This window comes from Struthio camelus, chromosome 15 (assembly GCF_040807025.1).
Source record: "Struthio camelus isolate bStrCam1 chromosome 15, bStrCam1.hap1, whole genome shotgun sequence".
In the NCBI taxonomy this organism is placed as follows: Eukaryota; Metazoa; Chordata; class Aves; order Struthioniformes; family Struthionidae; genus Struthio; species Struthio camelus.
The window spans coordinates 11557501-11583645 of NC_090956.1; the positions used below are offsets into that span (position 1 = coordinate 11557501).

The 26145-nt window shown below is 38.3% G+C and overlaps 1 protein-coding gene across 4 annotated transcripts; it reads left to right on the forward strand.

Moving 5' to 3' along the window:
- Positions 1-26145, forward strand: MARF1 (meiosis regulator and mRNA stability factor 1). 4 transcript variants are annotated; one of them, XM_068908355.1, is made up of 27 exons: positions 1-291; positions 1649-1853; positions 3494-4162; positions 5235-5409; positions 6950-7176; positions 8257-8374; positions 9851-10023; positions 10747-11181; positions 11697-11866; positions 11961-12122; positions 12865-13054; positions 13719-13897; positions 14924-15004; positions 15376-15612; positions 16412-16531; positions 16881-17056; positions 17288-17508; positions 18245-18387; positions 19779-19912; positions 20457-20659; positions 21182-21409; positions 22199-22429; positions 22606-22818; positions 23608-23668; positions 23779-23919; positions 25022-25192; positions 25708-26145. In XM_068908355.1, the coding sequence occupies exons 2-27, from the start codon at positions 1707-1709 to the stop codon at positions 25938-25940; spliced, it is 5238 nt and encodes a 1745-aa protein (XP_068764456.1). In that variant the 5' UTR covers positions 1-291; positions 1649-1706; the 3' UTR covers positions 25941-26145. The 4 variants fall into 4 exon arrangements, with proteins under 4 accessions (XP_068764456.1, XP_068764457.1, XP_068764455.1 ...); XM_068908354.1 differs by having other exon boundaries at positions 175-291; positions 1646-1853; XM_068908356.1 differs by lacking the exon at positions 23779-23919 and having other exon boundaries at positions 162-291.

Genomic DNA, 26145 nt, shown 5'->3' on the forward strand with positions numbered 1-26145 from the left:
GGGGGCGCCGGGAGCCCAGGGCCCGACGGAGCCTTAAAACGTGCCGCCGCCGCCCAGCCCGACCCCGACCCCGACCCCGACCCCGACCCCGGCCCCGGCCCGTCGAGGAGGCGGGAGCGGGGCGCTGCGTCACGACAGCCGCCTTTGCGACAGCGGGGCCGTTTCCGGCGTTCGGCGCAGCTTGACGGCGGAAGGAGCGGAGAGGGAGGAGGGAGGAAAACAAAGGGGCGTGAGGGGCCGCGGCGGCGGCATGTGAGCGGCGGCGGCGCCGGTGGCGGCGGCGGCGGCTCGGTGAGTGGCGGCGCGGTGGGGTCCGGCCGGCCCGGCCCGGCCTGGCGCGGCGCGGCGGCCGACGGGCGGGCGGGCCGCGGCCCTCGGCCGCCCGCGGGGCCGGGGCAGGGGCAGGCCCTGCTGAGGCGGCGGCGGGGCCGGGGCCTGGCGGTGGGGCCGGGGCCCCCGGCGGCCGCGGCGCTTCCCCGCGGGGCGCGGCGGCTCCCAGCGGGCTGGAGCGGCCGTTTGCCCGGCGGCGCCTCGGGGCCGTTTGCGGGGGGGGGAGTCGGGCCCCGCCGCCGTCCGCGGGCTGCGGGCCGCGCTGGGGGGCTCCCGGGCAGCTGCTGGTCGCGGAGCGCCGCGGGTAACGCGTGAAATCACGTCGTTAACTTCCTTGTTATGTCTTCAGTTATGGGTTTAATTCCTAGCAAAGTAATCAGGTTAGATGTTATCGGTTATTTTGAAAAGTCGCGTATTCCAGAGTTGTAGAAGTTGATTAACTTAACGTTTTCTGTAACATAATGTAGGAATATTTAGAGTTTACATAAATCAACTTTTCTAATCTTAAAAAAGATAAGAGGCAAGCTGTTATTTTACTGTTCAAAAGTAACGTTAGAGACAAACCTAATATTATGGAATGCGTTTGGTAGTTGTTATGCTCAACGTAAAACATGAGAAGCTGAAGGAATACAGTTAATGAATACAGCATGTAGTTGGAGGTCAAGAAAACTTCGTTACTGATCATAGTTTTTCTGTTACAGTGTGGCTGGGCTTTGAACAAGTTGTTTGCTTCTTTGTGGTTCTGTAAAGCCAAATTGACGTGGTGTGCCTTGGGGCAGATTGAAAATGTAGTAAGAGTATTTGTGAATTACTTAATTATTTAAAACTTAAAATGCTAAACGCTATGCGTTTGATGTGAGTATGTAGTTTTATGTTAGACAATGAAAAGCAATGAATACGCAGTCTCTGATTCGTTCAGCTGAGTGCAGTTGCTCTTATTCTGTATTCACTGCTTGAGCTCTTCTTGAAAAATCTACTTCCTGGTTCCTCTTTGTAGGAGAACGCACTGAAAATTGTTGTGAATCATGTCACATCATCAGCAATGTATTTCTGGGACTTTGTACATGCTGCAAGAAACATAAACAACGCTTTCCTCAGGTTACCTTACCAGTACTGCAGGTCATAAGGAATACTGTAACACTTACTGCAGGAGTAGTCAAGGCAGTGTCTGAAATGCGTATTTAAATTAAACATAAATAACGCAGGTTCAGTGAGCTGGCAATGGTGGAATTTGTAAATAATGCATTTGAAATGCGTTTATTTTATTTATCTTAACGGTTATTTATCCTTTTTTTTCTCCTTCCTCTTTTTTAAGCAGGTTGGAAGAATGAAAGGAAGGGGGGATAAAAGAATGTTGAACCATTTTGTTTGGCTGTATGATGGAAGGGAACAGGACAGAGAACCTCTGCAATAGATCTTTTGGATGGCTTCAGCGAGAAGAGAATGATGCTAAGCCATGGCTCTGGAAACTTTCTAATTGCTTTTCTGCTGCTGAAAAAACTTTGCCTTGCAGTGCAAAAACGGTAATTCTCTGCTTTACTAAAAGCATAGTTGAAATACTGTTACAGAACACTATAGGTAACTACAGTGGCTATAGCTGATTGAGGGAGGGGAGAAAGAAGGTGCTTATCATGGTAAGCATAAATTTCACTTGGAAAATTAAGGTCTTTAGTTCTGTTCTCCGCTCTTGTCAGTCTTGGTGAAAGTGTATGAGTTGCTTTGCTTGACAGGTTTTACTCTCTTGACCTGCGTGTTCAGAATGATATAACCAATCACTTTAAAAAGTGTTTAAGATACATTTTAGAAAGCTCCGTGAAGCTATTGCTGTGGAATATGGAAGTATCAGATTTTAATAACTTAGTCTGGAGACAAAATTATAATGTCATGAATTAGGTATATGTTATGGTGATTGCAGGATACTGTTCTTCAAAAATGCCTAATTATTCCTTGTTTTCATTGCTTTAAATGTTCCTGTTCCACAACTGTATACTGTTGCGTACATTTAAAATGTACTATTTCTTTTAACCCTGAACAGTGTGCAACACGATGACTTGCTTGAGCCAGCAAGCTTCAGCCATAAGTAACTTTCTTCATTCGTACATCGTCAGTCTGACTTTCAATGACAGACACAGGGAAAATAGATGAACAGGTATCCTGTTGTGTTGGCCTTCCCTTCCTAGGGGTTAGGAAGAGAGTTACCATCAGTTCTGGAATTAAACTTAAACTAGTTCCGGACTGGTTATTGGCCTAGCGCATTCATAAGAGGTGGAAACAGATAAAAAGTAACTGTTTTGTACTTGGGTAATCAATTACTCATCCCTATGTAATAGGAAATGCATTAAATATGGTTCAGAAAATAAAAGTTGCTTTGGGCTTGAAGCTGTGGAGCAGTGAGTTGTAAGCAGCTTTGCACTGCTGACCTTGACTGTTCTGGAGCTTGTCATAGCCTCACTTAGTTTTTGCTTATACTATTTTTAAAGGTACTTTTATTTATGCCCTTTTCTGTGTCTATTGGTGTTTTGCTTTGATATCTTAAATCGGAGTATAATGCAATGAAGAAGTAGCAGGTAACAAGTACTTATATTATCACTGTGAGAATTTAGCCTTCTCTGTCTTCTGTTACTTCACCTCCCTAATACCATTTCTACTTTTTTGTAGCATTAACCTTTCACTTTATTCTAAAATGTTAGTACACACTTTTGAGACTTTATTGAAAGCCAATGAGGATCATATATATTTACCTCTTAAATGTTTTTTACTTTACATCTCAGCCATCTGGATTTGCTCATTTAAAAAAAAAAGTTATCTTTTGCTTTACCATTATGGAGTATCTCTTAGTCTTGGCTTAGCTCTTCCATGCATCTGCAATTTTGTTTTTACAGAACCATTCTTAGTTAGTTTATTATTGTGTGGGGTTGTTTGTTGAGGTGAAGGTTGTTGCTTCTAAAATCTCATGGTAGCAGTGTTCCTCACGTTGACGCATACAACTGGCACAGTATTTATTTTAATATGTTTACATGTTCAATGAGGTAATAGTAGTCATAAAGACGACAATTTTTAAATTTTCTACTGCTATTGAAATTGTGACCATTTAAAAATACATGTGCTTATAGTATAAGTTGCTGGTTTATTCTGGGTGTAACTTTGAGCCTTCGTTTTCCAGAAAGATTACATGGAGAACAAGAAAGCTGCTGTGGAATTGAAGGATGCTTCGTCTCCTCATAACGCTGGCTCTAAGTTGTTTCCAGCAGTACCACTTCCTGATGTTCATCCTCTTCAGCAACAGCAAATACAGCTTTCACCTGGCTCGAAAGTAAGCTGCTGTGCTCATGGCTCTGACTCTTCTTGTACTCCACAAATGCATTGTGGTGGTGGTGGTGGTAACTTAATTCACCCTGGCACAATATTAGACTCGAAAAGCACTGGGACAATTACTTGTCAAGTAGGGTCAGGATTTGCTTATCAGTCTGCATCTTCACTGAAGAACCCTCCAGCTAGAAGCAATTTGGCAGGCATTGCGAGTGAGTTCCCTGGTATGTGCGTAGAAAACAGTGTATCTTCCTGTCAACATCTGCCCTGTTGTGGAAAACTCCATTTCCAGTCCTGTCATGGTAACGTGCACAAACTGCATCAGTTTCCAGCCCTTCAGAGCTGCTCATCATCTGGCTATTTTCCTTGTTCTGAATTCACAAGTGGGGCTACAGGCCACTTGGATGAACATATTGCACAACCGGAGTTAGCATCACGTGTGTGCGCCAACCCTTTGCACCTAAACATGGCACCTTCAGTTTGTTTAAAGGGCTCTCACTACTGCAATGACTGCTTGAGCAAGGTTTGTACACATCACATTTCTCATTCATTAAGCGTGGTATATGGTTAATGTTGAAATAATAGATGTTAATTGAGCAAAACACCAGTTTTTGGATGGCATGCAGGTTGAATCCTCCTAGTTGGTGATGCATAGCTCAAATGCAGCAGATATCCTTTGTTTTGAAGGTGACCTCTTTGTTGAGGTAACATTCAGTTCAACAGGAAGGCAAAACAACCTGTCACAGTGTTTGGCTGAGAATGGATCTGTAATGTGCTCAGATAGATAGAATTTTGACCGGTTTTGAAAGACGCGGTTATCTTTTCTTGACAGCTCCAAATAAAATGTTCCATAGCAGTGGCTCTGAGAAAAGGTTAGATAACACTTAATGTGTACCCATAGGCAGCTGATCCGTAAAGATCCATCTTGTAACTCAGATGCAATGTCTGATGCTGCAAGAGTATTTTGGTTTTATTTTGGTTTGTTTTGTCTTTGTTCAGTCTTCCCAAGTTTGTAATTTATATTTCAATCAATACTACTTTGGTACACTTGACTTAAAGAAACAAATTAAAGCAGTGCTTGAATTTTAATAGGAGATCAGAAGTGAAATAATACACCTCTCGTAAAGCTGAGTATTCAAGTTAACTTCCGATCTTGAGTTTCCAATATAAAATATTCATGTAAATAAACTAAATAGTAAGGTGAGTGTGTTTGGAAATATAGCTGTTATTTTTAGGAGGGAAGGGAGATGATTCAACCTCGTACTCTTTAAGTGTGCTGCTTTCACATGCCAAGTCTTCCTTTCGGAGAATAGATGCTAGTACTTCTTAAACTGTATCTTGATGTGCAGAGTTAAATATCCAGAATCCTCCCTTGCATTTGGAAGTCGAAAGCTAAGTATGCTAGGGAAGAGACTCTGGGATAGAAGCACCCTTCCTGCAGTTATACTGCTGTGAATTAATTTGCTAGTGCGCGTTTGAACTCGGGCTTATTTGTGGCGGATGGGGTTGGTTTACAGTGAACGTTTCTAGCCCGGGTAGTATGTGTTTATATTGTATATGAAGTGAACATGTGTTTTGAAAAATTGTCCCAACAGCCAACCAGAAATAGCCTAGTTGATGCTGCTAAAATCTGGCCAAATATTCCTCCTCCAAGTGCACAGACTGCACCTGTTTCTATCCCAATATGTAATGGCTGTGGAACCAAAGGAACAGGAAACGAGAAGAGTTTGTTACTGGCAAGCAGCCTTGGCAAACCACCACAGAAATATGGTAAACCACGTTTGTTTGAAAATTGCACTTAGTGGATGCACTACTTTAATGTTGTTGAATGTAAAAAGTTCTCTTAAACTCTACTTTCTGCACTGCACTCTGGAAACTTCTGTAATGCCATAACAGACTAAACAGTAAAAATATGCCTAGTTAATTTATTATTTGCATAGAATTTTGATTATTATGTTTCTATGCAGTTGAGAACTAGAAAAAGGAATTATACGAATTTGCAAGTTACTTTGTTCTGGTGGAGTATAAGGAAATTATCTTCAGATAATCCTGTCAAGAGGATTTTTTTTAATCTGATAGTGTCTGTTCTCACTTCAGCACAACATAATATTTACAGTTATCTGGTTTTGTTCCAGTGTTCTTGAATGGAAAATATTGTATGAAGTAATTACTTTAATGATTTTTTTAGTGTTATGTTAGCTATGATTTTGGTAATTAAAGCACTACCAAAAATTGTATTCCATTTAAAAAAAAAAAAAAAAAAAGGATGCTCCTTGAAATACTTTGGAGAAATAGTTTTGATCCCTGGTAACACTTTAGTTACCAGCAGAAATTCTAGATGGCACATTACAAGTCATGCTTCCCTTTGTTCCAGAGGGTTGTAGAAAAATGAGCAATTTGATAGTTTTACTTTCTCATTTTAAGACTTAAGCCACTTAAGATGCAACACCCCAATTAAGCGTTCTTATGAAATTCAGTTGTAATGAATCTGTAGAAAAATAAGTAGGCGACAATACCCGGACAAAAAATGACAATTATCTGGCTTGCTTAATTTTATTTTCTCAACTAACTTCATAACCGTTTTTGTCTCATGCGGATTCTGTATCATTCATCATGTATTTCTTTTCCAGTCTTCTTGTGGGGATACAATGGGTGCATGCTATTGATGCTGCACTTTCAGTGTCTATCTAATTTTAAAAGACCAAAACCTTTTTGCTATTACGTGCTGGGAAGTGCAAATAAAGTTTTAACCTGGCTCTTCTGAATTGTATGCTACTCTTGCATAACTCTTTTATAATTGTTTGTACCATACTGGTGATCTCATTCAGTTTTATGTAGATGCTTTACCTAATACACAGTGTTCAGTTAACAGCTCTCATGTTTCATTTCCATTGCTAATGCAGCACCTTCAGTGTTTGGTGTAACAGAACTTTAGACAATTTTTATGGCAAATGCCACCCTGGGATTCAGTAATACATTTTTAAAATGCGTTACTTAGTAGTTTTAGTTTCAAAAACCAATGAAAAAACTGAAGTTGTCTTACATCTTTATCCTAACTTAACAGTTACTAAATGTTTAAGGTTGATTTGAGCTGTAAAATGTCTCCTTCAAGAAGCACCTTTGAACATATCTGACTGTTTTTATAGATTCTCTAAGAAAATACAACTGAATTTGCTTTTGCCTGTCTGTCTTTAGCACGCGAAGCTTCCCACCTTCTCTCTCTTTTTGTGCCAATGTTTATAGTATGCAAAGTTTAACATTCTTCTTGTTTTGGGATTAAACTATGCGCTGTGGTGTTAAACCTATATAGGGTCTCCGGAAGTTGCAGTGACAGGCCAAGTTCTGGAAAATTTGCCCCCCATTGGAGTCTTCTGGGATATTGAAAATTGTTCAGTTCCCACTGGTCGCTCAGCTATTGCAGTTGTACAGAGAATTCGTGAAAAGTTTTTTAAAGGTCACAGAGAGGCAGAATTCATCTGTGTGTGTGACATTAGTAAAGAGAATAAAGAAGTTATTCAGGAGCTGAACAACTGCCAGGTATGAAAACAGCACCTACTTGGCGTTCTTACTTGAAATTATTTGTACTCTATCAAATGCACTAACAGTACCTGTTCGCTAAAGTTTATGTTCGCTTCTGTGTAGTTTTTCTGGGTTTTTTTTGGATTTTTTCCACTGAATGTAGTTTATGGTTTTATAAGTAGGTTTGGATTTTGCTTTTTAGTGCTGGAGATGACTAATCTCTGATGTGCTGCTACTTAAAACTGAAACTGCGTTCTGTTATATGGAGATTACACTTATCCTTAGAAAGATTACTCTATCTGTAGATTACTCCATAATTTTTATTTCACTCTGTCATTTTATTTCATTTCTGGTACAATCATTAACCTAAAGGGACTCAAAGGGCAGGTGTGTGTTTTTTGTTTTTTGTTAAACATTTGTTAATGAATGATACACTGATTAATGAGTGTGTGTTTGGGTTTTTTGGCTTTGTTTGGTTTTTTGTTTTTTCGTTTTAGGGGGTGTGGTTTTTTTTTTTTTTTTTTTTTGCAAATTACTGGTATTGATTGGGACACCTTTACTCCAACATTCTCTTTTATTTGTGCCTCTGTTGATATTCTAAGTTAGAAATTTCCCTCCCACTCCTGAAGTTGCAGATTTGATATTAAATCCTTTGTCGTTGGATAGTATTAGTCTGATATGATACTTGCAAATCATAGGTTGATGGTTTGACTACTTATGTGAGATAAAATGAGTTGATAGGAAGTAATGGATTTGTTTGTTACTGCTCTGTCTCAAATGAGGACTTGTGGAATGTTTTTACGGTAGAGACATTATGCACTTTTAGAGAATACAAGGCATAAAAATTGTGCTGTTCCGAGTTAGTCAAAAATCACAAGTCATCCCTGAGACATTGCTGAGCAACTCGGGTTGAACGTCATTGCTCATTGGAACAGTTTGGGACCTTGTACATTCAGTATTTCATTGCAAATGTGTGCATTTATCTTGGTAGAAGCCACAGGAGTGAGCTTGTACTTTTGTTAATTTTTGAAATTGGATTCAAGCTAGTATAGTTCACATTCAAGCTTTCCTTCAAAGCGCATCTCTACTTTTCCACAGGTGACTGTTGCACACATCAATGCTACTGCAAAGAATGCTGCTGATGACAAGCTCAGACAGAGTCTTAGGAGATTTGCTGATACCCACACTGCACCTGCCACTGTGGTTCTTGTGTCAAGTAAGTGTTCATGCCATTGGTTTAGGGAGTAGAGTTCTGTTCCTCTCTTCAATAATGCTTTTGTAAATGGCAGAGTATTATTTTTTCCAAGGGTTGTGTTTAGAATCAGCCTTAGGTGAATTGCTTAAGTAAGAATTACAGAATCTGAAGAATAGTTGGGATTGAAAGGGATCTTTGGAGCTCACCTGGTCCGACCCCCCTGCTGAAGCAGGGTCAGCAAGCAGGGTTACCCAGGACCATGTCCAGTTGAGTTTTGATCATCTCCAAGAATGGAGACTTCACAGCTTCTCTGGGCTACTTGTTTCAGTGTTCAGCCCCTCACATAGTAAAGAAGTATTTTCTTTACATTCAAGTGTGATTTCCTGTGTTTCAGTTTCTGCCCATTGCTGCTTGTCCTGTCACTGGGCATCACTGAGAAGAGCCTGGCCCTGTCCTTTGACACCCTCCCATCAGATATTTATATACATTGATAAGATTCTTCTGTGAGCCTTTTTCAGGCTAAACAATCCCAGCTCTCTCAGCCTTTTCTGGTATGTCAGATGCTACAAGCCCTGAATCGTCTTCGTGCCCTTCAAGGGGCTCACTCCAGTATGTCCATATCTTTCTTGTACTGGGGAACCCAGTACTGGACACAGCAGTCCAGATGTGACCTCACTAGTGCTGAATGGTGGAGGGGAAGGATCACTTCCCTTGACCTGCTGGCAATTCTCTTCCTAATGCAGCCCAGGATACTGTTGGCCGCCTTTGCCACAAGGGCGCATTGCTGGCCCATGTTCAGCTCTTTCACTAGGACCCTCAGGTCTTTCTCTGCAAAGCTGTTCTCCATTCTGAATGATTTCAGTGGTAGCAAGGAAACAACAGAGACAGTAAGTTGACAGACCTCTGTTTTGTTAAATTAGCATTGGAACTTGATGCGTCCTGCTGAGTGTCATTAGGTATGCTTATATAAACTGTCTAATGTTGGAAAGCTTCAGCAGGAGCCTAATGAAGTAAAACTCATTAAATCTTCCTTGTGAGAATCTTTCGGAGTGCTGTGAGCAAAATGTATTTGATTTTTTTTTTTCCCCTTTCTTTATAATAGCATACTGTACAGTTAAATATGCAATCCACTCCACTCTTTAATCAGCATGTATTGCCTTGGGTTTCTCCCTAAGGTTATAACCTGTTTTAAACTAAATAAACATTTATTACAGAAGTATAAAGTACCACTCTAATGCCTTTCCAGCAATTTGCTAAAAGTTGGTATTGAAAGGAAGCCCTTACCTATGAGACCGAATGCTAATGACTGACTTAAGTTACATCTGTTGAGAAGGCTTGTGGCTGTTAGTGCTCTTTCACTGCAACTTTTAAGTGATAAATAGAGCCTGTCAAACAAGGTCTGGGGTTTTCCTTTTTTTAATCTGTGAATTTATTTTATCAATTTTTTTGCATGCATTTTCTTGTTTAATCTTTTTTTTTTTTTTCCCCTCCTCCCAGCGGATGTAAACTTTGCTTTGGAGCTCAGTGACTTGAGACATCGACATGGTTTTCGGATAATTTTAGTACATAAAAACCAAGCTTCAGAAGCACTCTTACATCATGCTCATGAGCTTATCTGTTTTGAAGAATTTATTTCAGACTTGCCACCGAGGTTACCACTGAAAATGCCAGTAAGACTTTTATTTCGTGTGCAACAAGCATGTCAATGTGTCAGACCCCTTTGTTTTTTTCTAGTTTAGGTGGAGTAGGCTAAAGTTATGCCTTTTCTTAGTATCGTAACCATGCCACTTGAGGCTGAGGCATTATGTCATCCACGTATCTGACCAGTGTGTCTTTGATTTACTACATGACTTTGTACTTTCTACCTTGGAGGCTGAAAGAATAAAAAACAATAATTAACTGAAGACTACAGTAGTAAGATGATATCATTACTGCTTAATGTTTTATCAGATAATGTAAATTACATACACTTCTTTTAGAGGAAGAAAGTAGGGTAAGAACTTTTTTGTGTATTAAGACGGTTTTGTAATGCTTTCCTAATGTAAAAAAGCTGTTTCTGAGTAGCTTGCTGACTGTCTACTGGATTCTTTTTTTTTTTTTTCCTGTTGATGCTCTCCAGATTTGTTCTTCTGTCTTAGCACAGCACTTGAAGCGTTTCTGTTCTTTGAAAGAACCTCTTTAACAGTTTGTTCACACACATTTGTAGAGTATACAGAATTCTTGGGTAGTTCAAGGGCTACCTTGCTATTGCGTTTTTTTCCAAACAAATTGAATGTTACAAAAAAAATACTGATTTTTGGAAAATGTGTCACTAAAATACAAGTAAAAATGTTGCTCTTGAATGCTATTTGGGTACTGTGATATGAACGAAATCTTTCGTTCCCTTTAAACAGGCATGCCATACGCTGTTATATGTTTACAATCTGCCAACAAACAGAGACAGTAAGAGTGTCAGTAACAGACTCAGGCGTTTGTCAGACAACTGTGGAGGGAAGGTGCTGAGTATTTCTGGAAGCAGTGCAATTCTTCGTTTTTTAAATCAAGAAAGTGCTGAACGGGCTCGGAAGCGAATGGAAAATGAAGATGTATTTGGCAACAGGATTGTAGTGTCTTTTACTCCCAAAAACAAAGAACTTAATGAAGCAAAAAACTCAAGCTTCGTTGGAGCTGAAAAGGTGAAGTCTCCCAAAAAAGTTAACAAGAACACAAAGCTGTGCCTCCTCAGCAAAGAGTCAAATGATCAGTCTTCCAGTACCAAAAGCCCTGCTGGGAGAGGGTTACAGGTGCATGGGTCTATCATCAAAGCCACAAATGTTAAAAGTTTACAGGTATTGTTCTCCTTTGCTTGTATTCCTGCTTTTCTTTGTTTTCCATGGGTTATTTCTGTTACTTCTGTTACAACTTTATTTTAAAATTGTCAATCCTATTTAATGTATGACTATATAGTGACTTACCAGAGAGAGCAATATTCATCCCCTTTGAAAGCAGACAGTGAGTTTGAGGGTGATTGTGGTCAGTTCTTAGTTTGGAAATATTGCTGTTTACTGAGTCTTGTATCTCAGGCCACTTCTGACTTTTATGTTGGTGTTAGGTATGTGTCAAGAGCATGCATCTGTTAGTTGTAAAGGAAGCTATGGTAATGCTGCACGCATAGCAAAAATATACTTTTCACCTCTTTGACAGTTTGCTGTTTATTTCCGTCACAAAAAAAGCAAATATTCCTGGTTCTAATGTGCTAATGAAAATGTAATTTTAAATTGTCAGTTAGATTTCCATCAGAGTGTAAGCTTCTGGCCAGGAACGTCTGATGCTTTTATGATGACTCTCCTCCCCTTTCATGTAGGAGCTGTGCCGCCTTGAATCAAAGACTATCAGTAGAAATACTGAAAACCAGCAAGACCACTTAAGAGAACAAATTCCTTCGCCTCAGAGTAACTCTAATGCAGCGATTTCTGTGTCTCTGGCAACCAAGAAAATTGGAACAGGAGAATCAACCTATAAAAGTAGTCAGAAGTATGTTTAGAAATAAAAAGACCTTAATGTTGGCTGCTACTTTAATGTGTGAATTCTGCAAAATAATGTGTTTTCTTTTTTTATATATAAATAGAAAAGAGACCTCTGCTTCCAGGAGTATTACCAATTCCCCTGTAGATAAAAAAGATAAAGATGAAACTGTATTTCAGGTCAGCTATCCCTCTGCTTTCAGTAAGTTGACAGCCTCAAGACAACTCAGTCCTTTACTCATGTCTCAGAGTTGCTGGTCATCTCGGTAAGTATCTGTGTCGTATTTGGGAGGTGAAGTGAGACTGGTCAGTGCTAGGCTACTTCCAGTATATATTCTTGACATCTGTGTATGGAATTGCATGCGCTAAACACATTATTGTAATGTCCTGTGATTCATGTGGAGGGAAAAGCAAACTAGTGCTGTGTAATGGCTAGCAGAGAGTGGGTATGAATATAAGATGAAGTGAACACTTCTTAAACTTATTCTGTGGCAATTATTTCCTCTACATTTTTTCTTTTAAAGCTTCTGGAAAATCTTTAGAGGTGTTACAGACACCTTATTCCTCTAACTTCAGTGCCTTCCCTCCCCCTGCCCCCCCCCCCCCAAGAGAATTTAGTGGGCTTGAATAAATTCCCTCTAGGGATTTAAATATCTGGCTTTTGCCAAATATTAAAATAATGTGAATGAGTTTGACCTTTTTTTTAAATGCATTAGCATTATATAAACTTGACACCAAGTCTTCTTCTGATCAAATTGAGCCTCTTGGAAAAACAGTATGTTATGAGTGATTTCCTTTCCTCTCTGAGGAAAGACTTGCCTTGTTCACATGTTTTGCATATGTGGTAAAACTCTGTATGTATGTTTTGCACATGGTATGTATGTGTATATATACTACAAAAATGCCTTAAATGCTGTAGTTGCACACTGGATACGTCTGTAACTTATTTTGACATGTATCAGTCATGCAATAACTGTTTTATTTCATGAATGTTTTTATTTTAACTAGGAGTATGTCTCCAAACCTCTCAAATAGATCATCTCCACTCACATTTAATGTGGTAAATCATACCAGTGGTACTGACTGTCCCGATCCTTTTGCAAATGGTGCAGATGTTCAGATCAGCAATATAGATTACAGATTATCCAGAAAAGAGTTGCAGCAAACTTTACAAGAAACTTTCTCAAGACATGGCAAGGTAAAAGCTAAAATACCTTTATAGAATTTGTCTTTTAAATGGTTCTTGCGTGCATATTTGTGGGCATGTTTGTGGTCTAGCTTTAATTGAGCAGGAAGGGAAAACTATCCAAACATTACTTTTAAACCTTGTTAAATGTTACGGTCTTCTGAGATGCCACACACAATACTACATCACTTGCACTAGCTTCATCGATACAGTACTCTGAAGCTTTGTGTATAAAATTCATAATAAGTAGCTCATTGGTCGTCCAGGGAAGAGATTTAGGCTTTAACTGAATAACCTTTGTAAGCTGTAAAACTGAATTCCACAGTAAAAACAGAGTTGCTATTTTTAATCTCTACTAAAAGTGATTAAAAAGAACGGAGGGGGCGAAGTAATAAAAAGCAACTATATAGGTCACTTCTATTCTAGAGTGAGCTCTAGATGACATTCTTCTGATGTAACTTTCTATATGGGAAGATGCCTGCATTACAGGAATGCCGTAGCCTGCTTTGGCCAAGGCTCTTTATGCTTCGTCCTTGTTTGCGTTGTCCTGTTGGCCACGCCTCATACTCGGTTCCCACTTGTGTTGTATTCGGCTCTTGGCCAAAGCAAGGCTGTGATACTTGACTTGGGTTAATGTTTTGTGATAAACGCATACGACTGCGTTTTTTCCTTTCAGGTAAAAAGTGTAGAGCTCAGTCCTCATACAGACTACCAGTTGAAGGCTACAGTTCAGATGGAAAGTCTGCAAGAAGCAATCAGTGCTGTCAACAGTCTTCACAGATATAAAATTGGTAGCAAAAGGATACAGGTCTCCTTAGCAACTGGAGCTGCTAATAAATCTCTCTCCCTCCTTAGGTAATGAGCACTTTGTCGTCTTTTTTTATTGTTACAGCATATATTTAATAGCAGGAGGTGAATTAAAATCCTGAGCAAAGGAAGAACAGGAAAATAAAGTAAAATCTCTGTCTGACCAGCTGATCGAGGTGCATTAAATCCTACTAGGCTAACAGTTTATAGTTTAGTAACTATAGTTTAGTATAGTTGAGCATTTTTACATTGCTTATATTTAACTCTGGGTTGCCTCCGGTGAGATTAGATCTTTGTTTAATAGTGTCCTTCTGTTGGATCATCTCCACTGCACTGTTTCTTTTACATAATACTGATAGACATCAATAGGTTACCTTGTACAGCTAAGTTAAGATTACTCTTGGCTGGTTTATTTCTTCTTCCTTCCAAGAAAGCGCATATGAATCATCTCTTTTTGAGGATGGTGTACACAGTTTTAAACACTGGAATTTTTTTCATCTCCATTTGCTATATGGAAGACAGTAGGAGCAGAGGGCTGACGCTTGTGAGAATAAAAGTGTTTTCTTCGTTTCACTGGCCTCGTACTGAAAGAAAAAATTAGGAAAGAAGTCTTCATTTTGTCACAGAAAGCTGCAGTAAAAATAGTGCTTGGAGTATAGGTTGTTCTCCCACTACGTAATTCTTGTCATTGTATAATTCACAATTTTATTTCACTCTTGCCTTTTAGTTACTGCCTGCTCCAAGTTCTTACTATAGTGGCCAGTCTGGTAATTTCTAATGGTATAGCTTTAATGTTACTCTCTGTAGATGCTCAAAGTTTTCCTGCCACATATGAAGAATGTAATTCCTTCAGAGAAGTTTCCTAAATGAGTTAGTAGAAACGTATTACTACTTGCACTCCACTGATTAGAAGTGTTAGCTTTCATAGTGTTGGGATGGAAGGAAACACAGTTCCTGTTATAGTATTTATAGTTCATAAGCTATCTGTAAATATCTCCTGAATTGGACAAGGGACTACTTAGCACAAAATTGTTTGCATTAGAATTAACTAATGTTAAAAAATTTCATTTATAGCTCAGAAACGATCTCCATTCTGCAGGATGCACCTGCTTGTTGTCTGCCTGTATTCAAGTTCACTGAAATCTATGAAAAAAAGTAAGTTTTCAGTTGCATTTGTTTTTATCTAGTAGTTTTCTTAAAAGAAAGATTTTTTTTTTTTTTTTTTTGGTATGATCATTTACTGTAGGTTATGGAAAATAATGGAGTTGGGTATTGTATTCTTGCTGTAAGATGTTGCAGCATGTTGTTTATCCAGAGACAATGATTGTAATACTGGCATTCCTTGGGAGTTATGCTTTCAGTGTTTTACTTAAACAATTCTGCCTGAAGATAAGTAGCTTTGTAGGTACCTTTACAACTTTCATAGAATAGTTTCTAACTTCATCTTTTGCATAAGTACAGATGAATGTATTCTCCAATTGAATTGGGATTTTATAATGTGTATTAATTTCAGCCTTTTCTTTTAGATTTGGGCATAAATTAATTGTATCAGACTTATATAAGCTAACGGATACTGTGGCAATCCGTGACCAAGGAAGTGGGCGGCTAGTGTGTCTTTTACCCAGCAGCCAAGCCCGACAGAGTCCTTTGGGATCTTCACAGTCTCACGATGGGTCTTCAGCAAATTGCAGTCCTATAATATTTGAGGAGTTGGAATATCACGAGCCAGTTTGTAAGCAGCATTGCCTGAATAAAGACTTTATGTAAGCTGTGTATAAAATCTTACCAAATACTTTATTAGTAACAACAGCATTTAATAGGTATATTAAAGTTGAGGAGGGTATCTATAACGCGATCTCCAGTTGTTGTTTATGTTTACAAGAATAAATTGGGCAGAAAATAGTGAGGTGGCACAGTGAATTGTCAGGGCAGTTCTGGTGATTTGGCCAGATAAGGTTCATGTGTTCTAGCACATCTGCCAAGAATGTTTTTCAGCAGCAGCTGAAAGGTAGACTACAATCTTCTGATTATATAGGAATGTTCTAAATACTTGATACTTCTACTAGCTTGACTTTTATTAGGTAATTATAGCTGAAACTGGTCTTCCTCCTTTATTTATCCTCCAGCTGTCTTTAGTAGCTGGTGATTCATAGTGGGTTGAAGATTTCGTGAAACTATATTACATTTCTGTTTTTAGTCAACAGTGACCAGGGTGCACTACTAGTGCAGCTGTTAGGTGTTCACTGTTCATTGGCTGCTGCGTGCCACTGTGTGGGGTTTGGGGTGGTTTTGTTTTCTCCCACCAGCTACTTTTTTTTTCCTTTGATTAAAAACATGGTCTTCCGAGTGTTGCTAATTTTCTGTATGTTTGCTCTAGCTGCTTTCATTTTATGTGAGAAAGAGCAGAGGGAAGATGCTTGTGCTTGTATGTGGTGACCTTGTATTGGAATAGCGTATGCATAGTGTAATGCTTGCTATGAACGTGTATATGTGAGCACATGCGAGCTCTGCTCAAACCAAATATAGAATGAGCACATTAACTTAAACTTCTCGTTATTACAGTGAGCATGAGTTTGATCCAGATTCTTACAGAATTCCTTTTGTGATTTTGTCTCTGAAGACGTTTGCCCCCCAAGTTCACAGTCTTCTACAGACCCATGAGGGTACTGTGCCTTTACTAAGGTAAACTACTTTAATTTAGGCTTGTAGTATAAAGGCTGATATGTTAAGCTTTAAACTTCTTGATATCTATTATAATGCTCTGAAGCTACCTCTTGTATAAAAATCCTATCTTGATACACAATAGTGTCTGTTTATACCTAATAAGTCCCTTATGGAATTATTCCTTTCAGAATTCTTGCTTAGCAAAAAATTAGAGACCGATCTCTTTAAAACGTGGATTGTATCTGTTAGTAGGCTATTAAAACCTTGCTCAGGAAGTGTCTCAAACATGATATTTAAGACAGTTATTTAAAAGCGATTCTCTAGTGTTTAATGGAAGCTATCTTTTTCCTCCCTTTTTCTTCTAAAGTTTTCCTGATTGTTATGTGTCAGAGTTCAATGATCTTGAGATGGTGCCAGAAGGCAAGGGTGGTGTTCCTTTAGAACATCTTATTACTTGTGTTCCTGGAGTTAATATTGCCACTGCCCAAAATGGCATTAAAGTTATTAAATGGATACATAACAAACCACCACCTCCTACTACAGGTAAATATTTTTATTTCAATTTTTTTCTGAATTTAGTATCTCTTTCGACCAAAATACTTTGCAAGTTGCATAAAGTAGATATCTTATCTAATTGATAAACTTTATACAAGGGAAACATAGCTTGAATGTTCATTTTTCTCCTGTGCTTTAGTATTGGCAATCATGAGGGGTGATTAGTGGAAGAATATTAATGGTAGAATCTCAGCAATGTCTATTTATTTATTTTATTAGATCCTTGGCTGCTACGTTCCAAGAGCCCTGTAGGTAACCCACAGCTTATCCAGTTCAGTAGAGAAGTGATTGATCTACTTAAAAGCCAACCATCTTGTATCATACCTGTCAGTAAATTCATCCCAATGTACCACCATCACTTTGCAAAACAATGCCGTGTGTCTGACTACGGGTATTCCAAGTTAATGGAGCTGCTGGAAGCAGTGCCTCATGTACTGCAAGTGAGTTGAATGGCATCGTTCCTCTTATCTTGGAGAACTGTATCTTGAATCATCTGAGTTGAGTCTGCTATTATTTGGCATTATTTCTAATAAATGCTATGCAATTACCTCATCAGCCTTGAGAGAGATGGTTAATTGGACCTTGAAGTATAGTTCTTTCCTTACTTTTTTGAGACAAGTTAATGCTGTCTTGTTATTTGGTCTTCCCACCCTCCCAAAAATACTCCTGTGTAAATTAACACTTTAGTCCAGGGGCTCAGATTAAATATAATAAAGTTTGTAGTTGGCTTTTAGTCTTTGACTGGTGCTTGGGCAAAAGACTTTAGTTGTGCTGTTTATCATGGGAACGTGGCAAACGTTGTGTTAGTGTGTGTAGCTTGTGCTTTGAGAAGGATTTTTCATGTGAAATAATAAGTTGGGGCCTTTTGTTACCAGTAAATAAATAATGCTATGATCACGCTAACTTGCTGCTTTGAACACCAGTTGGTTGTAGAACTTTAAAATAGCCAATGCAAACAATCGCAGTAGTGCTCTTGGAGGAAGCATTTCTTAATTTCTTGATCACATAGTCTTTATTACAGAGAGTGTATGACTTCAAGGCTGCATTTCCAAACACTTGTCTCTGGTGTTTTTGTATTTCTAGCCTATATAGACTAGAACTGACTTCCAAGAATCTTGTAAAAGAATTTTCTGTGGGTGCTAGGAGTGAATGATCAAATAAAATTATTTCTTTCAGATTCTTGGTATGGGCTCCAAGCGTTTGTTAACCCTAACGCACAGGGCTCAAGTGAAACGCTTCACTCAAGATTTACTGAAGCTTCTCAAATCCCAGGCCAGTAAGCAAGTTATTGTGAGGGAATTCTTACAGGCTTATCACTGGTAAGTTAACTATGACAAAACACTGATGTGCAGGGCATATGCATCAACTGTGGCTTAAAAGAGGGATCAGCACCTTAGATCTTAGAACTATAGTAATTATGTTCCCTATTCATTGTGATATGGAATTTTAAGCTTTTAATGTTCTTAATAAAAAGTTAAAAACTTTCTGGCAGACTCTACTGCTTTACTTTAGTACTAAATTAATTTAAAACTCTTCAAACTTGAAGTGGGCTATTGTGTTTCACTGATTCTATCTGAAGCCATGCCTGTAAGGTTGGCTTTATTAGGCAGGTCATGGCAAACTTGTAATATGAACAAGAACGATCAACTCTGTTAGGCCTTTTTTTTCCTTTTTTTAAAGGGAAATGTTATCTCAGTGGTTAAATAGATTTGTTCCCAATAAGCACTCTCACTTCTTTAATCAGGTCTAGTGATGGTACGAGGAGGAGGAATAATAGCCTTGCTATTGCCAGTAGTACCATGCTGTCCTTACATTACAAAAGGAGCAGATATTTTTTTTTTAAGGAACCTAAGATTGACGCTTTTCTTAATGTGAAGATAGGAAGTAGCAGTCTACATGCTTTTTGAGAACCATAGCACTTCAGTGCATCTGCTGTTGCGCTACATGTGCCAACAGCTCCTTTTTGAATATATACACTTTTGGTTAAAGTTTCACTATTAGCCAAAATACTTTTATTGATTGCTTCTTAATCAACCAAATGTGCATCTCCATTATAGTCAGCTCTAGCAATTTCACTAGTAAAAGTGAATGTGAACTATTCATACTTCCAAGAAGTGCCTGTCAATCTGGGGGAAAGGGGTGGGGGAGTAAAATCCCTTGTAATATATTACATGATATTGTGGATCTTTAAAAATCTGATGTTTTCCAGGTTGTGGTCTCTGCCTTCTCTTGAGGCCTCAATTGTTTAAGAAGGCCATCTGTCTTTAATTATTGAGCAAATGTAGACTACAAAGTGTAGCCATATAGGATGAAGGGAATGTGTAACGCAATTAAATCTAATTAAATCACTTTATTGTTTTTCAAGCTCAGGTTTTATGTTGTCCCTTACCGCTACTAGTTTGAGGCGTCCAGTGGTTGGCGCATATAGCTTTTTCTTTCTTCCAGTGGCATACGAACCATCAAGCGTAACTCTTACTTCTCTGGTTAGCATGGATAGGTGACTTGGTTTAAGAATACGTTTGTTCTTTTGTGTGTCTCAATGCTAGTATTACAGGCTATATGAAAATAGTGCTTGTTTTCATTGGGATTTTTTCATTGAGATATTAGCTTATGCTAATAGCATTTTTCAATATAAACTCGTAACTTTCTCATTTTTAGCCTAGACAGCATGCATTAAAACTTCTGTTATACAATTTTCTAAAACTTCTAGGTGTTTCTCTAAGGATTGGGATGTTACTGAATATGGAGTGTGTGAACTGGCTGATATTATATCAGAAATTCCAGATACAACCATCTGTTTGTCACAGCAAGATAACGAAATGGTAATTTGCATTCCCAAAAGAGGTATGTCTGTGTACTTTTTTCACTGTTGCCAAATAAAATGTTCTTTAAATATTTTTAAACTGTAATTAAAGTGAATGAAAGCGACTTGATTGTTTCTTTTTCTTGACAATGAACGTTCTTCACTACTGTGAACATATTATGCTATCAGAATGTCGTAAGTAAAGGGGTTATGAAATTCTAGCAAATACAGAATGTCAACACCTTTCCTAAAGGAATAGACAAGCAGGTGAAACACATGAAATAATGCTAATACTTCTGAATGTAATTAAGCTTTCTGTGGAAAGGTTGAAGAGGTCAGGTTGTTTCCATGCAAAAAAATAAATCAAAGTATTTGGTTATTTAAAACCCTTATAAAGTGCTGTTTGAAGTTTTAGATTTTAAACATGGAAGCTTAGTACAGCTCTCTAATGGCAGAAGAAAACAGTGACTTGATGGTGTGATGCAAGAAAGCTGCACTCAATCACCATATTCTCTTTTTATTTCCTGCTGTGTTTTAAAATGTATTGGTCCTTAGCTCTAATGGCTCTTTGTTTTTTAATCTTAGAACGTACACAAGAAGAAATTGAGAGAACAAAACAGTTTTCCAAAGAGGTAGTTGACTTACTGCGCCACCAACCCCATTTTCGAATGCCCTTTAATAAATTTATTCCTTCTTATCACCACCACTTTGGTCGTCAGTGCAAACTTGCTTACTATGGTTTTACAAAACTACTTGAACTCTTTGAAGCCATACCAGATGTCTTACAAGTAAGTTCTTAAATACAACCCTGCATTTTAGCGTTTTTCTGATAAGATCTGCACAACTGTTTGTTTAATCAGGAGCTGTTTCTCATCAGCTTTACCGTGAGTTGTGAACTGGCTACCTATGTGTAGTATTAGCCAGTTGAATTTTGGAAAGACTTTGATACAGCCGTTTCAAGGAAAACTGTCCAAGGTTTTTAAGCATATGCAGGCTAAGCTTATTGTTAACAAGTTCCAATTATCCAAACTGGATTTATAAGATTCAGTTTATCAATGTCAGAACTAAGCTTCATTTCAGTTGTCTTAATCTTGCTTCAAAAGAAAGGTAATAACTGAGTAATTTGATTGCCTACTTCATGTCTTAGTTTCGAAATGCATTTTTTGCTTGCAGTGTAGATCTCCTGTGAGGTAGCTAAGCACGCTTACATAGCTAATGGTTGCCTGAAAGTACTGAATTTTAGTTGCAGATCACGTTTTTCATTTGAATTGGGTAACTCACTTTAACAAAATATAATTTCTGCTTTGCAGGTGTTGGAATGTGGGGAAGAGAAAATTCTCACGCTCACAGAGGTGGAACAAGTCAAAGCAGTAGCAGCCCAGTTTGTTAAATTGCTACGATCTCAGAAAGACAACTGCCTTATGATGACTGATTTACTTACAGAATACAGTAAAACATTTGGATACGCGCTGCGCCTTCATGACTATGATGTTAGCTCAGTTCCAGCTTTAATGCAGAAACTTTGCCATGTTGTAAAGGTAATCTCTTACCATTGTAGTTTATTCCTTTGAAAGGTACGGAGTGTTGTGTTAAGGAGTATCAGTGTGTTGTCTCTCTCAAAATACTGGTCTAAGTGTGCTTGATGCTATATTTTTTTAGAAACAATATTCCATTAATTTGGAAAAATTTTCTTTCCAAAGGCGATTTTTACATGTAGCTTCTGTATTCCTGTGGTGATGTTACTCTGTAACCTTTCAACTTACTCTCAGAAAATTCATGCTGGTTCATCAAACTGCACATAAAACATTGTACTATAGTACTCTTTTTAACAACATAAACTGTATTTTCCCAGTTGACTTTTGGTTGTATTAGGCATTTCATGATAACCATAGTAATTCTCACTCTCCTAATTTTTCATATTGTTTATTGCTCTGTGATTGAGGCTTTGACTCTGAATGCAAATATATAGGTGATTTTTATACTTCACTGGAAAAGACTGATTACACTTGCATAGACGTGGGCATACTGTTCAAGTCGCTTCTGTTCTGTTGTTTTAGCAAGTGTCCAGGCTGGAGCTCTGTTAAGTCCTAGCTGTCTTGGAACATAAAGTAAAATCATATCTACCATGTGAGCAAAAGCTGCCACACAGTTACGATATTTAAAGTCAATTTTTCTGTTTAATAAACTTTTGTGCTGTGTGCTTTGGGCTAAGTAGTATCAGATGCTGCTTATCTTTAAGTTATGCTCAAACCAACCCCAGCTACACAGCTCATGCATAGATTAATCTCTTCCCTATCTCTAACTCTACTCCTAACTCCTTTTTCTAGGTTGTTGACACAGAGTCTGGCAAACAGATTCAGCTGATAAATAGAAAGTCCCTGCGGACTCTGACCGCTCAATTACTAGTTTTGTTAATGTCTTGGGATGGAACATCCTTTCTCTCTGTTGACCAGCTTAAAAGGCATTATGAAACAGTCCACAGTACTTCTCTTAATCCGTGTGAATATGGATTTATGACCTTAACTGAACTCCTGAAAAGTCTACCTTATTTGGTTGAGGTATAAAAGCTCTTTTTTAAGGGGGTTTGGAGGAGGGTTGTTTTTTTTTTCTCTTAAGGCTTGTTTATCTCAAGGTATTTCTTTTGGGTGTGTGTCATATCTTGAAAAGATATTGTGACTAGAGGATAAACTCTAACTCATATTCATTCTCTCGCTCTTTTTTCTTTTTAATGCAGGTTTTTACCAATAGTGCAGCAGAAGAATATGTGAAGCTTACAAATCTGTATATGTTTGCAAAGAATGTAAGGTCCTTGCTTCACACATACCATTATCAGCAGATTTTTCTTCATGAGTTCCCAGTAGCATATAGCAAATACACTGGAGAAGTGCTGCAGCCAAAAGCATATGGGTGCAATAATTTAGAGGAGCTCTTGGGAGCAATTCCACAGGTGTGAAAAATTCTATTACTGAAAAATTATGCTGAGATTTCTGCATGGATTAAAAATAGTTACACAACTGATAGTTTCTGATAGTATAAATTACTGGAGTAATTACACTCTCTAAGGAGGGTTCATACCAGTTGTATTTTTAGTACGTGCTTCTGAGAAGTCTAGACTGCATAGTAACAAAAACAAAGTTATATTTTCTCCCTCTTATGTTTTGGTCAAATTTTACTTAACTGTTCCTTGTGAGGCCATGAACATCCCTGGCACTTTTATCAAGTTGGGCAGCAAATTTCTTCTTTTTTTGGAGAAAAGAAACCCTGTACAGTATTAGAGTTTCACTTTGTTCAGCGTAGACTGGTTCCAGAAATGAGGAGCTTTGGGCCCTTGGCAGAAGCACCACGTAGCAGAGCTTTGCTATGGCATCTTGTTGCCGTCCAGATGCATTAAACACTCTAGGATAATTCTGTGACCCAATTTATGGCTGTAAGCTTTTTTTTTTTTTTTTTTTTTTTAGTAAACTAATCTTTCTGGAGAGTAACGAAATGAAATTCTGCAATTTTGTGTTTAAACATATGAGGTTAGTAGACAAAGACAAAACATAGGTATAATAAGTCTGTCCCTAAAAGTTTAGGCATCAAATCTTTCTTTATTGGCGATGTAGCACCAATTAGCAACATGATTTAGCTTCTAGAGTGTCGGTGCTAGGCTGGATGAAATGTACTGAATAAGCTTTAGGCTTTGAGGCTAGTGTGTGCTGTTATTTAATTATCCTTTCCCGTCCCTCCTCTGTAGGTGGTCTGGATTAAAGGACATGGCCATAAGAGAATTGTGGTACTAAAGAATGACATGAAAAGTAAGCCAGTTCAATTTTGATCTAGTATCTTAAAGTGCTGTGGTGGTTTTTTCTTCTCTTTTTTTGAGGAGACTTTGGTAAATGAACCAAATGAACTTGCCTTTTTGTAGCTCGTTTTAGCTCACCCAGTTTTCCCCCTGCTGATCATGTGGATGATCATGGAAATCAACTTGCTGACCATAATGGACATATTATGGAGATTCCAGGATCCACTTCATCAATGGAATTAAGTCTAGGAACACCTAGCAATGGTAATGCAAAATTGATTTGTATAATAAATCTATTTGATCTTTGGGGAAATAAGCAGTAAGCAAAGCAGCATGGGGAAAGCTGTGTGAGTTGGTTAATCTGAACTTCTGGAGATGTGCTTCATGGCTTGAGAGCTGTTCACATTTTCCCAGGGTATGTAGCTAGGCACATGGCCCTTGAAAAGGACGTTTGTTGTCCTCAGCTGTCAGTGTGTGCATGTGTGTATGTATACATATATAAATATAGCCATGAGAACACTGTTTCCCATTGATTGTGTAGGGGAAACTAAAGTCTATGTATAAAGCTGATGAGGAAAGGTGGTCAATAATGTATTGTGCTGGGAATATTTGTCTCCATCTTCTGATGAGAATACAGTACTATGTGTGATGTGCAACCATATAGCCTATTTGCTTTTTTTTTTGGCAATTATTTGCAAATAATGACAACTAGTATAAATCTGTCTTCAAATAGAAATAACTGGGAAATGGTGACCTCATAGTACGTCTCTTACTGTGGTCTCCAATTCTTTTGTTATCTCCAGGTCAGAGAACTTGTGATGTGGTTCTTGAGGCATTATTTCAGAAGTCTAGATCTGTCCTTTTTAGTAAGGGCAAGTTGTTTTATTTTGAAACTTTCAGTTTAATTTTCACATGTAGGTGAAAGTGTTAATTGGTAGGTAAATACCTGATAAGGTCTTGGTTTGTATATAAGGGAGCTGTCTGGTAATTGGCCCTTCTCTATTAAGGGCTATTCCTGTAGAATATGCTCCTTCAGCTCTTCCTCTGTTGCTCAAGTTTGGCAAACACCAGGTTTTAATATGAGAGTATATTGATTTAGGCAAGCAGTATTTCAACCCGAGGTTGAAATAGTTCAGCTTTATTTTTGCTGTATTGTAGGTAGTTTGGTTAGATGCTCTTGATCTGAGCAAAGTAACTCTTCTGTGAATCTGAGATTAACATTAAACTAGTTTAACGTTAATCATTTAATTCTGCCATAGCTGCATAAATCCTCAGTCGTGTTTGAAGACTTGGCACTTACTAGGTCTGAAATAGTGACACCTTCACACTTGCAGATGCTTTGAAAGATGTTCCCTTATTTTTGTAGTTTCTAACCAAACTGAACAAGAACTTCTTTGCCTCACAAATACATCTCCTGTTGACCTCTTGTGCGAGCCAGTTCCTTCCTGTTTACCATCCCCACAACTGAGACCTGATCCAGTGGTTCTTGAGTCTGCTGATCTCATTCAGTTTGAGGAACGCCCTGCACCCCTCTCTGGTAAGGTTTTGCTTGCCTGCATAGTACTAGTTATGGATGATAACTTGTATGATCTAGAGAACGGAGCATCAAACAAGTGGTTGATTTGATAAAATTCCATTATAATACAGTGGAGTGTGTTGGCAGTGCCGATGGCCTCCATCAGAAGCTCTTGAATATTGACAATCTTTATGCTACAGTGATTTTTCTGTGGTGAACTCCAAAGGTATAACCTCATCCACCACTAAACCTGCATCCTGCCAGCCTGAAGCAACCTTTTCACCACAAGTTTTATAGTACTTTATGTTCAGCACTGAGAAGCTTAATGTGTGAGAATTAAGTTAAACCTTCTAAATGTTATGTTATACGGATAGTATAGCCAAAAGCAAACATCACATCAGCTGCAGAGGTGAACGTGACTCATTCTGTTTCAGATTAGACTGACAAATTCTTCTTAAAATTCTCTGGTAATATGCAATAAAATATTTTTTCCAAGAACAGAGCATCTATAAATTGAATTGTCTTACTTATTTTAGAGATGATGATTTTAACAGAAGAAGAAAAACAAAGAATTGTTACCACAGCTCAAGAAAAATTGGCCTCTGGTTCTGTGGTATCAAACACTGCAGAGAATACTTCAGTGCCTCCCTGTCAGTCCTCTGAAACCCAGCTAAACAAGGAAGCAATGGACAGCCCAGCCAAAAAGCAACACAAGAACAAGGTGAAATTGGCAGCAAATTTTTCACTTGCACCTGTAACCAAGCTTTAACTCTTTCTTCTAGCATGAAAGACAAATACCTTTGGACTCTGCACAAAATAAAGCTGTTTGCTAGCCCCTGCATATTTTAATGAAAGGCCTAGAAGAATTAATTTGTATTTAGATGTATTCTGTGAAGATTTTGTTCCTTTTACACTGAACACAGCTGTCAGCAGAGCAGAACTTTTTCTATTTTTTTTTTTTTGGGGGGGGGGGG

Excerpts from the sequence above, each read along its gene's own strand:
- MARF1 (XM_068908355.1), top strand. The coding sequence starts at position 1,707 with ATGATGGAAGGGAACAGGACAGAGAACCTCTGCAATAGATCTTTTGGA. Across the intron at positions 5,410-6,949 it reads CAAACCACCACAGAAATATG|GGTCTCCGGAAGTTGCAGTG; the intron begins GTAAACCACGTT and ends AAACCTATATAG. Across the intron at positions 10,024-10,746 it reads GGTTACCACTGAAAATGCCA|GCATGCCATACGCTGTTATA; the intron begins GTAAGACTTTTA and ends CCCTTTAAACAG.